The sequence below is a fragment of the Microtus ochrogaster genome, chromosome 8, assembly GCF_000317375.1.
Source record: "Microtus ochrogaster isolate Prairie Vole_2 chromosome 8, MicOch1.0, whole genome shotgun sequence".
NCBI lineage: Eukaryota > Metazoa > Chordata > Mammalia > Rodentia > Cricetidae > Microtus > Microtus ochrogaster.
The window spans coordinates 73,197,661-73,214,616 of NC_022015.1; the positions used below are offsets into that span (position 1 = coordinate 73,197,661).

At 46.9% G+C, this 16,956-nt stretch overlaps 1 protein-coding gene across 2 annotated transcripts in view; it reads right to left on the minus strand.

The window, feature by feature from the left end:
• Positions 1-16,956, minus strand: part of Fbxw4 (F-box and WD repeat domain containing 4) — an 87,948-nt gene that overhangs the window by 5,886 nt on the left and 65,106 nt on the right. For both annotated transcript variants that reach the window (XM_026781267.1, XM_005352366.3), the window contains one exon: positions 8,417-8,482. In XM_026781267.1, the coding sequence (XP_026637068.1) occupies positions 8,417-8,482 (66 nt within the window). The remainder of the gene's footprint in view (positions 1-8,416; positions 8,483-16,956) is intronic.

A 16,956-nucleotide genomic window follows, 5' to 3' on the forward strand; every position in this document is an offset into this window, starting at 1 on the left:
AAAAAAAAAAAAAAAAAAAAAAAAAAAAAAAAAAAAAAGACAGAAAAAAGAACATTCTAAAAGGATAAACAGACATTTTGGGGTGAGGAGATTGGGTAATTCTTTCGTTAATGATGGGATTGTGACAGGCAATGACAAAGGTAATGAGGCTGACCATCTGATTTGGCTAGAGGCTTGGCAGTGTGAGGGGACACATGGCAGTGTCCGGTGCCCAGCCCTCAGAGACCTGTGGATACATAAAATCACTCCTCTGATTGTGAATAAAGAAGCCAAAGCCACTGAGGAAATACCTTCAAGTCACATACCAGGAAGACAGGATACAGGCTGAATGGCAACCCCAGCCTGGTGGTATCCTGATAGGAACAGAGACAGCTGTATAGGTCTCATAGTGGCGGAGTAGCTGTTACCTTTGTAGCAGCTCACATAGTTGAGTCTGGCAGGCACTACCTACACTGAGTGTTTCACACACGCTGGCTTGTGTGCTCCTTACAATAGGCCCAAGGTCTCTCCCTGCCCCCACCCCCAATTTTCTATATTTATTTATTTATTTGAGATAGGGTTTCTCTGTGTAGCCCTGGCTGTCCCAGAACTCACTCTCTCTGGCCTCAAATTCAAGAGATCCGCTTGCCCTCTGCCTCCTGAATATTGGAATTAAAGGCGTGCTATCAAGCCCAGCTTAATTTTGTGTTTTTTTTTAAGCCTCCAAGTCTGCCATTTTCTCCTGCAACAATGGAGCACCTGTACAGTATCTGTCTTGGTCTCTCACTGTCCTCTGTAGGTGATGGGGCCCTGCCACTCGTCAAGGGACCTCTGACTTGCCCCTGTGGGAACGGGAGGGTCTAGTTGGTTGCAAGGCCAGCCCGGCCCCAGCAGATACAAGGTTCATCTTCAGGTCCTCTCTTGTACTTTGTAGGTCTCTGTACCTCAGGTGCCTAAGGGGCTGGTCCTCTACTAAGAGAATCAAAGGAACACACCCCAAATTTAAAAAGGGGGGGTTCTTCCCCAAACATCTCTTGCAAAAGTTGTGCTTATGGAAATCAAGGAACAATTTAAAGGAGTCACTTATCTCCTGGGGATCAAACTCAAGTTGTCAGGCTCAGTGACAAGTACCTTTGCCCACTGAGCCACCTGCCCCAGATTTCAAACCCAACAGTGGAGATGTAAGGACGGTGCTGAAACTCACTGTCCCTGCTATGTCAGAGGGAGGGGCACACAGTGTCTGTCACATGTATATGTGTGAGCATGCATCCCCTCCAGCACCCACCAGAGCACACGTGTTCAGACACAATGGCTCAAAGGCCAGGCAGCCAGGCAGCCCACTTTGTACTGCTAACAAGGCGACGTAATTACAGGAAAGGGCAGCCGGGCAGATAAAAGGATACAAAATTTCAACATCTGTTGCCATAAAGGGATAAGGAGTAGTGAAACGCAAAGTATCAGTTTGGTGTCAGCAGGCAGAGAGCCAATTTCAAAGAGTTCAGGGGGACAGAGGGGACAAGAAAGCAAAAGCAAAGGGGGAAAAAGAATAAGAAATTACAGGGTTCCTTAAAGAAGTAAAGAAACAAGAGAATGAAAAGGCTGTCAGTAATACTTTCAAAGGAGAAGGCAGGTACTTTCAGGAGGGGCAGTCCCGTAATCACCCTGACTGAAGGCCAGGCCCCTGTGCGGGGCGGGGCAGAGGAAGGCCAGGGGAGACAAAGCCACATCTGGGTGGAATGGGGCATGCATGATGTCCTCAGCACACCAGCCTGTGATGACCACAGCTGCCATCTCCATCCATGAGCCCCTGCCATTTGGCTGTTAGCGAATGCCCTATATTCAGACCCTGTGCTTAGCACAAGACGAAGTTCCATTCCCAACATGCCTGGGGCCAACCAGGTAGCTAAGTACCTGGTGGAAGAGGCCATGGTGGCAGATCAGGGAGAGCTTTGTGAGGGGACACTACTAGTGCTGACCTGGGTTCCCTTAGAGCATGGGGTTGCCCCGAGTAAAGCCTAAGAATGTGGGAAACCCTTTCTGCCCTTTCCCTGGCTAAGAGACTCAGCAGCTTCAAGATAGAAATAAAAGCATAACAGAACAGGGATGATCCTGCCCTTAGGGACAGAGAGAGATACCTGTGCGTGTGGATGCAAACCTGCAAGGTGGCAGTAGCAGAGGGCTCAGTGCCTCGGGAACAGTAAAGTCACCAAAAGCCCTCTATCTGCTTCCCTACTTCACAGTCCCCAGCATGGCTCAGGGCCAATAGCTGGACCCCTGTGACACCTTCAGGTCTGAAGTCGGGCTTCTCCACCCTGTAGCTTATGTATCGGTCCCCAATCCCCAGAGTGTTCTGCTCATAGTGACCACTGCTAGATCCAGCTCAAATGCCCCTTGGTAGAAAATGCAAATCCTGTAACAAGAGCAGGCTCATGGTGGTGGAAGATGACAGAGGACCACTCAGACCTACTAGGCCTCCAGTAGCTGGGAGGTGTGTGCCACACAGTCAACACCTGGCACTCCCTCACCCCCGTGACTACCCAATGGTCTTGTTGACATGCAGAGAGAAGACATAAGGTACACTTGGATTCCTCTAAGCTTCGCGCTAAGGACTAGAAGGGCTTTGGTATAGTTCCTCGAAACCTGACGAGACTCCTTCAGTGGTTGGCTGTCACTGGGAGTTGTTGGCACTTGAGGATTGAACACTGGGCTGTCAGATACTGGGTCCTATGCACCTGGGGCTGAGTGAGGGGCCCCAGCTTCCTTACTGGCAATCCCTCTCCTTGGGCTTAACTTACAGTACTGTTCCAACAGAGGAAAAGGCCAAAAGGGAGATAGGACAGGCAAGTTCTAGCCAGTCCTTCCTCACCCCTTCCCTGCTTAGCCCCTGGGTACCCTGAAAGGGATCTCTGGGCAGTCTAAGTTCAGTACTGGATGCTTGGGGTGGGTACCTGAGAGATGAACGTGGCAACAGTTCTAAAGATGGCAGGACCTGTGCCCGGTAGGAAGCTGCACCTCCTGGGTGTCCCAGCCCCCACCATCACCTGAGGGTAGCCCAGATGCTGAGAGTCCCCCACCCCCCAAATCAGCACACACATAAAAGAAAATTCACACCATGCTCAGGTTTCGGCAGTGACAGGTTAAAAGCAAAGCAGCCAGCCAGCACTGCATTCCGCCCAGCCAGCGTCCTGCCGGCAATACCACTCCACCTTGCAGATTGCCTGTCAGTCAGGCTTTGGTGTTATTGAAAGATCAAACTTGGTCCTGCCTGTTCATTACCTTAATCCTGTTTTCTACATGGCTTTATTATCTGCTTGGCTTCTTTAGGAAAGACAGCTCCAAAGTTGTCCTGGCCATCTATTTCCTCCCACCAGGGCACCTCCTCACCCCCTGCCATCTCAGTTCTCCAACCTGTGTCCTGGACACAGGGCAAATGTTTGCACAAGGTCTGGTTCTTCCCATGGGTGACGAGGACAGTCTGGGGCCAGAGAGGAGGCAATGCCATATGATACCTAGGGTGGCCCTGTCACATGCAGAGCCCAGAAGCTGGCCAGAGAACACAGTGACAATAACTCATTTGATTCCAGAGCAGCCCAGAACCTTAGTTGTCTTGTGCTCATTCTTATTTGGGTTCATTTTGAGTTCAGTAAAGTGTCAATGTTTGGGGTTGATGAGGTCTAGGGATTTCATAGAATGATATTCACAGAGCCAGTCCTTTAGAACTCCATCCTGATCCTAAGTTCCCTCCAAGGCAATAGGAGGCAGCTCAAAGATCATCCAACCTTGTTTGTTCATTTTGTTGAGGTGGGGACTCTCGATGTAGCCCTGGCTGTTCTGGAACTCACAATGTAAACCAGGCTGGCTTCAAACTCACAGAGATCCACCTGCCTCAACCTCCCAGATGGTGGGATTAAAAGGCATGCAACACCACACCCACAGATCATCTAACTTTGAGATTCTGCTAAGCCATGGTGGTATACCCAGACCCCCCTCCCATAGCGGGGCCCAGGCAGAGGGGATGGTACGTGAGCCCCAACTCTATGACTAACTGAAGCTGAAACTGCTGACACAATGCTCATCCATGGACCACAGTCGCACTGGCAACACCCTGCTCTGTGGTGTGGCCAGCAGCTTCCTCTCCTGCCACTGGTGGCGGCCACAGGTTTCCTGTGACTTGAGAGGTCAGGTCTCCATGAACTGTTCAGTGCTGTGGGAGACGGCAAAGGATGCAGGTGTTGGCAGTGGGGCCTTTCTTCACAGTTATTTAATCATAACTATTCCTGGGAGTGGGAACAGTGGATTCTCATATTCAGTCCCCAATGTGCAAAGCAAAGTCTAGCGAGGCCCCAATTGAAGCTGGTAAGTGGCAATGTAGTTCTGGAGTGGGAGTCTCAAGCCACACAACCAGGGCTCCCTCAACTCCCTCTGGTCCCAGCACATAGCCCCACGAGAGAAGGTTCCTTCTGCCTCAGCCCTAATCTCAAGGGGGAAGGACTGTGTCAGTTCTACAGAATAAACTCATGAGAACAAATTCAATAATATGCCAGATGCCAACAGCCTCAGGACACAAAACCACAGGAGCCCTAGAAGTTTTAGTTTAGTTGGCAATGGGTGATGTGACCACCAAATGAATTGACAAAAGTAAATACATTTTTATGTGCATTGGTGTTTTGCCTGCATGTATGTCTGTGCACCACATGAATAGCTAGCTGGTGTCCTCAGAGGCCAGAAGAGATTGTCAGATACCCCAGGAACTGACGTAACAGATGGTTGGGAGCCACCATGTGGTTTCTGGAAATCGAACCTGAGTCCTTTGAAAAAAATGTCAGCCAGTGCTCTTAACTACTGAGCCATCTCTCCAGCCCCACAAAAATAGATCTAAAGTGAGGAAGGTAAGACCCATCTCACATGAGACCACACTTGGACTGGCCAATGCTCAGAGGGACTGATTCAGAGAATTGAAGGTAACAATGGTCCTGAAGCCAGCGTGAGCCCAGCTCCACAGACCACTGGCCCACTGCTTACATTCTTTCCTGTTAACCAAACCCCAGGTCTGCAGCACCTGCCTTTCTCTCTGCCAGTACCAGTATGTGTAGGAGAGGCTGGCTCTTCTCTCAGGCCAAAGAAGAGCCTCTTCTGGGCTCTTTGTCCTTTCCAATCACAAGTCCATTCTTTCGTTTGTTGTTTTTTGTTTTGTTTTTTTGAGACAGGGTTTCTCTGTACCTTTGGAGCCTGTCATGAAACTCACTCTGTAGACCAGACTCGCCTCGAACTCACAGAGATCCGCCTGCCTCTGCCTCCCGAGTGCTGGGATTAAAGGCCTGTGCCACCACTGCCTGGCCATAATTCCATTCCTAATTATCTGTTTGAATTTGATTTTCATTACTTAGAGCCCAAAGCTACAGTTAATAGATGAACTCTGTTTATGAAGAACAACTAAGGAGCTGAAATGGTGGGCCTGGGAAGAAGGCGGCCCTGTGAGGGCAGGAACAGGTCACAGACACCCAGAGGCCTGCTCTCCAGGAGAGAGGGATTTGGCTTTCTTCTTGTCCAAGCTCATAGATTCAGGAAGCAAATCTCAAAGAGAGGGAATTCTGGCCCTCAAAGCTGACTAGAAAGGCAGTGTAGTCTGGGGAGATGCTGAGCACCCACCAGTTCTCAGATGGTCATCAGTCTTGTGCTGAGAAATCACCTAGGGAGACCAGCTGTGGGCACACACTTCAGAAAGACCATCTGTGGCTTCTCCCTTCTTCCCTTGGGAGGAGGAAAGGAGAGGGGGCAGAGCTAGAGCAACAGCGTGAAAGACAGGAAAGAGGCAGCCTCCCTCCCTCAGCTGAAGAGTTTCAGGTGTCGCAGTTGATTACAGGAAAAATCAGTAATTTAGACTGGATCAAAATTGAAAGTCTGAAGGCTAAAGAAATGCTCAATGATTTGGGAGAACTGGCTGTTCTCCCAAAGAATCCAGATTCTGTTCCCAGCACCCACATGGCAGCTCACAACCATCTGGAACTCCAGTTCTAGGGGATCCAACACCCACTTCTGGCCTCTGCAGGCAACACGCACATACATGGTGCCCAGACAAATACATGTAGATAAAACACATACACATAAATAGGAAAAATTTGTTCTGCAGAAGACATTAAATTAAAAGGACAAAAAGACAAGGTCCAGATTAGGAGAAGATACTTGTAAATTTGACAATATTTATAATATTTGACAAAGGACTAATGTCTAGACTATATAAAGCTCAAAACTCAATAGTAGAAAAGCAATGTGATGGACCATGGACATCTAGGATAGACAGATGGCAGATGAGCACATGAACACATGTTCAACATCAGAGAAACCCAAGTCAAAATCATAGTATCACACTTATTAGAACAGAAAATAAAAACACTGGCACTAGGAACACTAGTCAAGATGTAAAGAAAACCAGATACCTGTGTCTTGGTGGAAATGTGGAATGATAAAGATGTGCTGAGAAAAGTTTGGTAAGTAAAAAAACTAAACATGCACTTATTAAAACAATCTAAAATAAATGTCACACAACTGTAATCTCAGTACTCAGGAGACAGAGGCAGGTGGATCTCTATGACTTCGAGGCCAGCTTGGTCTAGAGTTCCAGGACAGGCTCCAAAGCTACACAGAGAAATCCTGTCTCAAAAACAAAACAAAACAAAACAAAAAAAATCTAAGCAACTGACTTTGCTGGCATTTCCCCTAGAGAAATGAAAATGTGCGGTCCTAGATAGCAGCTTTATTTGCAGTTGTCCAACTGTGAAAACAACTCGCAAGTCCCTGAATGGGTGCGTGTTCTTCATCAGGGAGAGAGACATGGGTGTGTCAGCACGTGGACTATATACTCAGTGGTCCAAAGGAATGGCACTGCTATGTACATGTCTGTAGGACGTGTGGAATATGCTGAGTTTTCTAAGAAAAAAAAAGTCTTTGTTTTTTACTTGTTTGTTGTTTTGAGACAGTCTCACTGTGTAGCCTTGGCAGGCTTGGAATTTACTATGTAGATCACGCTGGCCTTGCACTCACAAAGATCTGCCTGCTTCTGCCTCTCTAGTGCTGGGACTAAAGGTATGTGCCACCATTTCTGACACTAAAAAGCTATTCTTAAAAAGGTAACACACTAGGGCCTGGAGAAATGGGTCAGTGGTTAAAAGCACTGGCTGCTCTTCCAGAGGGCACTGGTTCAATTCCCAGCTCCCACATGGCAGCTCACAACTGTCTGTAACTCTAGTTCCAGGGGGATCTGATGCCCTCTTATGGATTCTGCAGGTACTGCATGCACATGCTGCACAGACATACACACAGGCAAAACATCCATACACATAAATATTTTTTTTCAAAAAACTAACATACAATTCCATTTATATCATATCTTCAAAATAGCAAAATTAGAGGCAAAGAGCATCTAAGTGGTTGTGGGGAGTTAGAGAGGGATGGCAGGTACCATCAGGAAGAGTGTATGAGGAAGAATCTTTATCTTTTGAGGGCAGGGTTTCAAGACAGGGTTTCTCTGTGTAACAGTCCTCGCTGTCCTGGAACTCACAGAGATCTGCCTGCCTCTGCTTCCCGAGTGCTGGGATTAAAGGTGTGCCTCCAAAGCCTGGCCGAGTCTATATCTTGGCTGTGGTAGTAGGTACACTGGGCAGAAGAACGGCTTATGGGACACACCAGTGTCAGTTTCCTGCTTTTGATATGCTCTGTTATTTAAGATGTTATACGAGCACCCCTCTAGTCTATTTTGTAACTTCCTATGAATATAGAATATTATTTCAAAATAAAAGTTTTTGGTTAAAAAATAACAAAACCAAGCCAGCAGTGGTGGCATACACCTTTAATCCCAGCACTCAGAAGGCAGGTGAATCAGCTCAGTGAGTTTGAGGCCAGCCTGGTCTACAGAGCGAGTTCCAAAACAGCCAAGGCTGTTACACAGTGAAACCCTGTCTCGGGGGGTGGGGTACCAAAAACACTATAAACAGACAATCGATGAGAACGTTATTAGGCTTGCCAACTGGACAACTGTAAAGAAAACCTGCTTGTGTTTTAATTGTTCTAGACAACTCTTTTTATAGATTCTGTAGGCCACCTTTGAAATTTTTTATATCATAAAAATCCCCCTCTGAGGATAGATTACATAGCCAGGCACTCTTCAGAAGGTATATTAAATCCAAATAGTTACTATCAATTCTACATGAAATTACCCACCTGGTACAGGTGATATCCTCAAGCTAACCTCAAATAACTCCCAAGAAAGGCACTGCAGCTGCCCATGGGCAGCTAGGTGTGGTTCCTGCCCCACCTCCTCCAATGTGGTACCGCAGGGCTAACTGGGGCAGGGGCTGGTTAGCAGCTAGCTCTTGTTTAGTCTCCCAGCTGCCCTACCCCTGCCCCCACTGAATGCTCTGTGGGTTTAGGAATCTCTTACCTGTTGAGGTCCCAGATCCTCAGAGGTGAGAAGTGCCCACAACAAGCTGTTCCTGTCACGAAAGAGCTGCCGAACAAAAGGAGAGCCGAGTTAGAGCTGGCTTGTCAGAACCTGTGGCGGAAATGGCTACACACTAGAAATGCAGGGCTCTTTCCCCAGGGATCATGGGGTTAAGCCAGAAAAAGAAACATTGAGAGAGAATGAGGAAGTACCACAGCACAGAAGCCTGGGAGAGATAACTTGGTGGGTAGTGGGGAGGGGTGCAACCTCCCAAGGCTGACTACAGGACCTACAGGTTCAACCACAGATGAGCTTGCTGTTTGGACCGGGACCACGTGTCCTCTGACCACAGTAGCAGCAGACCTCTGGAAGTGAGTTCTGAGCCCAAAGCAGTGAGCTTCTTAAAGATATACCTGTCTGAGACTTGAGAGCACAAGGCCATAAGGTCTCCTGGGAACATCCTACTGGGACTGACAAGTGGTACCGCAATCAGCTGGAGACATTCCACAAGGGTTTAAGAGTTGGGAAACCAGTTGGGCAGTGGTGGCACAAGCCTTTAATTCTAGTACTTAGGAGGTAGAGGCAGGTGGATCTCTGTGAATTCAAGGCCAGCCTGGTCTACAGAGTTTGGTTCAGGACAGGCAGGGGGTGTCCTGTCTGGGATGGGGGTGGGAGGATGAAGGAAGAAAGAAAGAGAGAAAAGAAAAGAAACCTCATGTCAATCAGTAAGGTTAAAAACACTGGGGCAGGGATGGGCCAGGTCCCTACACGTCCTGCACAGGGGAAGGAAGCCTGGATACACTAATGATATGTTAACCATATAGGCAAGCAGCCCACTGGCCTACATGGTCCAGCACCTGTACTTTCTGTACCCAACATGTCAGGAGGAGGTAGAGTGCTACAGAGAAGGTTCTGAAAGAGGCAGTGGTTTGGACAGTGCAGCAAGCAAGGAGCTAGCTGCCAGCTGCTGACAAGGTAAATGCCTGGGCCAGGCACTGACCAGGTGGCTGGTTTACTATCGAAACTATGGACTAGTGCCCACCTGTCATCTCCAAACTGGAGCAAGGCCAAATAAGACACACTGGAGCTCTCGAGGCTCAGGCTTCTAAGGCTTCCTTCAGGAATATGATAGCATCCCAACTTCCTCTTAATCTACAGTACAGCCAGCAGTCATTCTACCACAAAGTGGCTGTGCCAGGCAGCCTCTCCTGCCATGCCTCATTCCTAGTCTGGGCAGCTGCCACTGGACAGCAAGAAACTAAACTACAGAGTCAGGAGGTGTCACCCTCGCCTCCTCCTGCATGTTCTCTCTGGGGTAACCCATTAATAACTGGTAAAGCCAATTACCTTGGCCTGAAAACACAATAGCTACTTGGAAATCACTGGAGCAGGCAATTGGGCTCTCCAGACTTTTGAGGAGTTGGGGCCAGGTGAAGGGCACCAGCACAGACACAGACATCTCTTAAGGAAGTCTCTCTAGACCTCTTGGCCACTGGCCTAAATTAGCCTCAAGGTAAATCAATACAGAGAGGTTGGGAAGGAGCCTGGAGTTAATCCCTGCCACTCCTGCAGCCTGACCTCCCAGTAGGTGGGGAAGGGGTTATGTAGACCCTTCCCAAGGGACTCCTGTCCTCTGCTCGGCCTATTCACTACTGGTCCTGACCATCTGCCACCAAGAAGAGGCCCCTCACCTCTTTAGTTGTCTATAAAAGATATCTACCTATAAGTGTTTCTCTCCAGAAGCTGTCCTTCCCCTTTTGCCTAGGTGCTGTGAAGCTAGAATGTCCTTCTGGCCCTTAGGAGGGCCTAAGAGTTAATAACAGAAACGCTGAGCTACAGACTGCAGACAGCTTGAGCAGCTGGGGAACATGCCCAGTCCGGGACTGCCTGGATGCCAAGGAGTCAGCCAGCTATAGATGTAGCCCCACACTCCTGGAACGCCTCCCCACTGCTGTGGCCATGCTTCCTGTCTGCCCTCTCTCCAATGCCTATGGTCCTTAGGAAAAATGTGGCAAAAGCAGGAGACTAGCCACATTTGAAGGAAGATGCTAGTAACAGATGAACCCGGCCAATCCCAGACAGGGCTGCCAATGCTCAGCACCTGCCCCAAACCGTCCAGATAGAATGCTTTGAAAGAGCAATGCGGTGGGGGTTATGCCTTATTGGCAGCTCAACCCCCACTTCTCTAAGCACCACAATCCTTGCTCCCGAATGTAAAGCCTGTCTTGGTCTCTGGCCTGCTTGGGCTCAGTCTGATGTCTATGCTGGATTTGCTACGTGTTTGTCACTATGCTGGGTCCTATGCCAAGCCTGTTAAAATTCTCAATGAAATCAAACACAAGCATCCCTTCCACAGGCCTCCTAAGAGACTGTCCACATAGACTCCCATGTCTAGTACAGTGCTTAGCCCAAAGGGCACTCAACACAGATCCATAAAACTGACCAGAAAGGGGCCTTCCAGAGTTCAAGGCCAACAGGGTTAGAGAAGCCATTTATACAGCCAGTGAAACTGGTCCTTAAAAGAATATTCTCCAAATCATCAAAGATTTAAACCTGAACAGCAACATATGACAATATCCACTGATGGGGGAGTAAGAAGTCCCTCAGACTCCATAAGCTAAAACCTTTTCTTTTTAACAACAAAGCCCTTGCCAGGAGCTAGCCTAAAATTTCTCAGCCCTTGTTCATACCCTCAACCTGCCACTGATCTACCTCAGGCAAGTCTGGTATCACACAGGCCACAAAGCCCAAAGTGGATACAGAGCCATCCAATCAAGAAAGTTAGGGGTCCTGCATGCAAGATGAAGAACAGAAGGTTGAGAACATTCAGGAATATGGAGGGTAAGAAGGGGCATTAACTCTGGAGCTGGAGTTCCAAGCAGTTGTAAACTGTCCTATGTGGAGGCTGAGAACCAAACCCTGGTCCTCTGCAAAAGCAGCAAGTGCTTACTCACTGAGCCACCTTTCCAGCCCCTTATTTATGTTTGCTTTGATTTTGAGAGCCCTGGCTGACTGGGAACTCACTATGAAGCTTAGGGTAGCATTATACTTGTTAGGCCTCCTGTTTCTGACTACTAAGTGCTGGGATTACAGGAATACACCACCTGCTGGCTATTGTGCATTTATTAAAGAAGGGACTTGAACAGGTAAAGATTTTGGTACTGATTAGGGGACAAGTACTGGATGCAGTCCCTCACAGACACAGGAGAATGACTGTCATTCACTTACTATTTGTTTAGAGACAGGGTCTTCGTATGTGGCCTAGACTAGCCTTGAACTTAGTCCTCTCCCTCCAGCCTCCCAAGCACATGATTACAAGCATACATTACCATACCATTGTAATCTACTGAGTCCCTACTAGGTGTAAGGTGCTGAGCAAGTATTTTACTAGCATTTCCCACAGACTAGAAAGCTCAGGGAGGTAATAAAACTTGCCTGTTATTCACCTGAGCAGCAGGTAGTAGGACTAGAATTGGCCCTCTTAATTCTAGAATCCAGTAGATCACCCTTCACACCACAATGCATATGAGCTATGTTTCAAGTTAATTTTGTTTGGTTCCCAGAATGAAGTACAGTGTCTGCCTGAAGTCCCCAAAGTTCCTGAATGACTGAGTGAATGAATCAACAAGTTGAACCTGGACAAGAAGAAAAGCCTGGCCCTGAGACAGGCAGCAGAAGTGGTTTGCTCAGCAGCTGTGGCCCGTGGATGGCCAGAGCCACCCAGCTGGCCTAGGCCCCAGCAGCCTGAGCCCAGGCTGACACACTTTGGCAAGGGAGGCCACCAGAGCTGTCACATCATTCACCAGCATGCCCATCAAGTGTATTCAGTTCTCTTCAACCCGCATTGGCATTTTAATTACTGTTGGGTAAACTAATTTGTACAAATGAAGGCCAGGCTGCCTAATAGAATATGCAAGCTCTCTGACCTCTGACAGGCACTGACACAAGATACAAAGGAAGCCGAGGAAGGCTTTTTATCTGAGCCTTATTACTCTCTATTACTCCAATTAGTCAGGCTCCAGTGCTCCTAATTGGAGGAAAAATTGCAATTAAATCAATTTTTGATGGGCTGCAAGTGGGTTCCTGAACCTCCCTGCTTGTGAAACACTGATATTATAGCAGCAAAGGTCACAGGCCTCATCGGCACCTGGGCCCCACCCCTGATTTCCCTTGGCCCCCCTCCTTAAATACTTCAAGGAAACCCCTGCCCTTCCACTGGCTTGGCCAGTGAGGATGGGAAGGAGAGAATCATTAGAACATGTCAGGTCTCATTGCTCTGTTGCCATCTGCTAACCTCCACACCGACATCATTACAGCATGCAAATCCCACAGCTTGAATACAGTGCGAAGGTCACACACACTCACTCAGCTAGGGAAGCAGGAACAGGAGCTGCAGTGACAGCATTGCATGGACAGGACCAGTGAAGTGGTCACAGGAGGTCAACAGAAGTCAAGAAGGGGAAAGATGGAGGCAGGCTCTAGGTGAAGTGAGGTGCCTGGAATGCAGCCAACAGAGTACCCCGGGCAACAAAGAGAAAACGAAACGGGTGTGTCTGGGAAAGGCAGAGAGAGAGAAATTCTCTCTCTCTGGTACACATGTCCACCTTGCAACTAGGGAAACATCCACTGCTAGATGTATGTCATGTCAACATGGAGGGAGCACACTGCCAGCCTCCTGTCCAGAAAAGCACCTCTAGGAGGAAGCAGAGCGCGGTGCTCAAGAAGAAAATACAACTTTGTTCATCAAACTAAAGGAAACAGAACGAACAGGCCTGTCTGAAGTCTCAATAAAGTTTTAGGCATATAAATATAAGTTTCGTTTCTTACAGAAACTAGAATAATTACCTCAAAAAGAGGGTAGAGACAGAAGTTCAGCCAATCTGGACTAGCAAAATGGCTGTGCACTTTTGATGACCTGAGTTCCATCCCGGGAACCCACTAAAAATATGGATGCAATGATACAAATCTCTAATCTCAGCACTCCTATGACAAGGTGGAGGCAATAGAATCACCAGGATGATGATGAACCAGCCAGTGTGAAGTCCACAGACCAGAAGAAATTATAGAGACCCTGACTAACAAGGTGGGAGGAGAGAACTGACTCCTGACGGTTGTTCTCCAACCTCCACATGCGTGCCATGACATCTGTACACTTCTGCGCGCGTGTGCGCACGCGCACGCACACACACACACCACCAACACTTTTAAAAAGAGGTTTAGTGAACTCCATATGTGGCGGGTTAGTTGAAAAGGACATGTCTTGCCTTCAAGGGGTCAAAACCAAAAATGTGAATTAAACATGATATTCCCAAATAATATAGGTAGAAAAAGAGAGAAAAAGCAGGGTACAAACAGAATTACTATAAGTATTTAAAAAATAATAACCTGGGGCTGGAGAGATGGCTCAGCAGTTAAGAGCACTGGCTGCTCTTCCAGAGGTCCTGAGTTCAATTCCCAGCAACCACATGGTGACTCACAATCATTTATAATTAGATCTGGTGCCCCCTTCTAGCCTGCAGGCATACATGCAGGCAGAACACTGTATATGTAATAAATAAATCTTTTAAAAAGATTAATAGCCTAAACCAAAAAAAAAAAAAGGCAAGAGTAAGAGAAAACACACTACAATGCTAAAGAGACTGTGCTTGGGCAAAATAGCAATAAGCAATTCTTCTTTCCTAAGTTTTCTTTATTTTTCAGATATTCCCTAACAAATGTTACTTTTAAAAAAGGAAAACACAACCAGGAGTGGCAGCTCACACTTTTAATCCCAGTACTTGGAAGACAGCCTGGTCTAGGTAGTGAGTTCCAGGACAGCCAGGGCTACATGGTGAGGCACTGCCTCAAAAACAAACAAATAAGGGAAAAACACATTAGTTTTTTTTTCACATTAGCTTTTTAAAGAAAAAACATTTACATCCTCCTGTCCAAGCTTCATGGCCAAGAGCAGGTGGCCCTGGTAGTGAGTGGCCTGCTATGATGTGGGATTCCCCTCTGTATGTTGTGATTGCCATTGGTTAATAAAGAAACTGCTGTGGGCCTATAGCAGAGCTATAGGAAAAGAGCTGGGTAGGGGGGAAACTAAACTGAATGCTGGGAGAAAGGAGGTAGAGTCAAAAAGAAGCCATGTAGCCCTGCTGGAGCCAGATAGAACTTTACTGGGTAAGCCATTTCCATGTGGTGATACACAGATTAATGGAGATGGGTTAAATTAATATGTAAGAGTTAGCCAATAAGAAGCTAGAGCTGACCGGGCAGTGGTGGCACATGCCTTTAAACCCAGAACTTGGGAAGCAGAGACAGGCAGACCTCTGTGAGTTCAAGACCAGTTCAAGAGTGAGTAGAGAAATGGGTCATGATCTTGGAAAGAAGATGTCAAAATGTCTTCAAATGCCCATTTTCAATCTAATTAATGTATAAATGAAATATAGTTCCATAGAAACAAGATTCTGACTTCAACTGAAAGAGGAAATAAATGCACAGTAGTAACAAAATGTCTGAAAAAAGGGTTAAAGTTCAGAGCAAGTGCATGAGAGCCTAGACAATGCAAGCCTGTGATCTGCATATGTTCCAAATTATAGGATGTCAGCTGTTTGCTTCAAATACAACAAATACATACTAGACTTATTTTCTATAATATAAAGGAGGCAGGGCCATCGTTGACTGAAAGGACTCTTAAACAGTCCACTCAGAGTCAAGCCCAAGGTCCTGCATCTCTGACCTGTACCATGGCCCAGGACCTACAGAGTTCCAAGAGATAGGGTGGCTTTTATTTGCATTCTCCGTACTTCATTAAATACCAGGAATCATTTCACAAACAATTATCAAAGCATAAGAGAAAGAGTTTCTTGGTAGGAACAAAGACAGTCAATCAACACTATCTACTATATGACCACAGACCTTCCTCACCCACAGCTTTTCAAAAGACCTAATGCAGGGCTTAAGTAGGACAGGCCTTGGGGGGTGGGGCTGTGCACAACTTTAATTCCAGCACTTGGGAGGCAGAAGCAGGTGGATCTCTGTCAGTTTGAGGCCAACCTAGTCTGCAGAGTGAGTTCCAGAACAGTCTCCAAAGCTATACAGAAAAACCATGTCTTGGGAAAAAAAAAGAAAAAAGGGAAAAGCCCCCACAGGACACTGAGCAAACTGAGAAAGGGCAGGCAGAGGGCGTGACTCCTGGATTCACAACCACGACCTGCACCCTTAAACTCCTTTTTTCCATCAAGACAGAAGGTAACTAGAACTGATCCAAAAACTTCCTCCTTGCTGACTAGCTCACTGGAGGGCAAAAGTCACCAATGGACGTCCCTAGTGAAGGACCCTGCATGCTATAATACTAACCTAACGGGCATGAGGTGCTACAGGGGCAACAGTGGCATGACTGTTAGGGAGGCACCAATGGCTTTCTGGTTGGATCTGAGGCCTGTTGCCCAGGCTAAAACCCAGAGCTGGGGAGGCCATAAGCCCTAGAAGGGATCCCATGACTATTATTTGGGTAAACAGACATGTTGTTAAATTGCTTTCCAAATATTCATTTATACTCATAGATTAGTGCTGTTCTCAGTCAGTGGAACTCCTTTCTGCAGCAGGCAGTGATTAAATGCAGAAAATCATAATTGGCCAAAGAGCTAAGAATAATTGGCTGCTGTGTTCTCAGCCCTTAATGAGACCCCTACAAAGCTCATTGAACACGAAAGAAGAGGGGCAAAGAAAATCTAAGACCCAGAGGATTAGGAGGAATGATAGTAAGTGTTGTCCTTTGGACAATGGCACAGCCAGTTGAAATCATGGAGTCATTATAACTAGTTACCTGAACACAATCAAACCAGCATGTGTAAGGAGGGCCCTAGGGAAAGAGGAAAAAGGGTCACCTTTTGCTGAGGAACTACTGGCAATTGATGGTAGTGGGGTGGGGAAAGGGAGTCGTTTTTCTTTGAAAGGTGTGGTCACAGGTAGGTTGTGTGTGTGTGTACATCTGGACCTAGCAGGTTATAAAAAAAGCCAGGAAAAGAGGCCACTGCCTTTAATCCCAGTACATGTGAATTTCTTGAGCTCAAGGCCAGTCTGACAGCAAGTTCCAGGCCAGCCAGGGCTACCTCGTGAGACCCTGTCTCCAGAAAGGAAAAAGAAGAGATTTTGAAAGCAGGAGGAACACATGCTGGGACTCTGGAGGGAAGTAGGAGAGAAGGGAGCTGTGTATATGACAAGACATAGTGTATATATGTATGTGTACATATGATCAAGATAACGTATGTATATATATGTGTGTGTGTGTGTGTGTGCATGTATTTATATACACATGTCCAAGATACAGTGCATATATTTGTGAAATTGTAAAAGAATAAATTTAAACTTTTTTTTAAAAGACAGAGTAGAAGGGGAGGTGAAGCCCTATTCTCGCTTGCTTTTCTTTTTTAAGACTGGGCCTCACTACATAGCCCCAATTGTACTTACTATTCAGATAGGCTGGTTTCTTAAAAGCCCTATGCTTTTTGTTTGTTTGGTTTTTTTTTTGTTGTTGTTGTTTGTTTTTTTTTTTT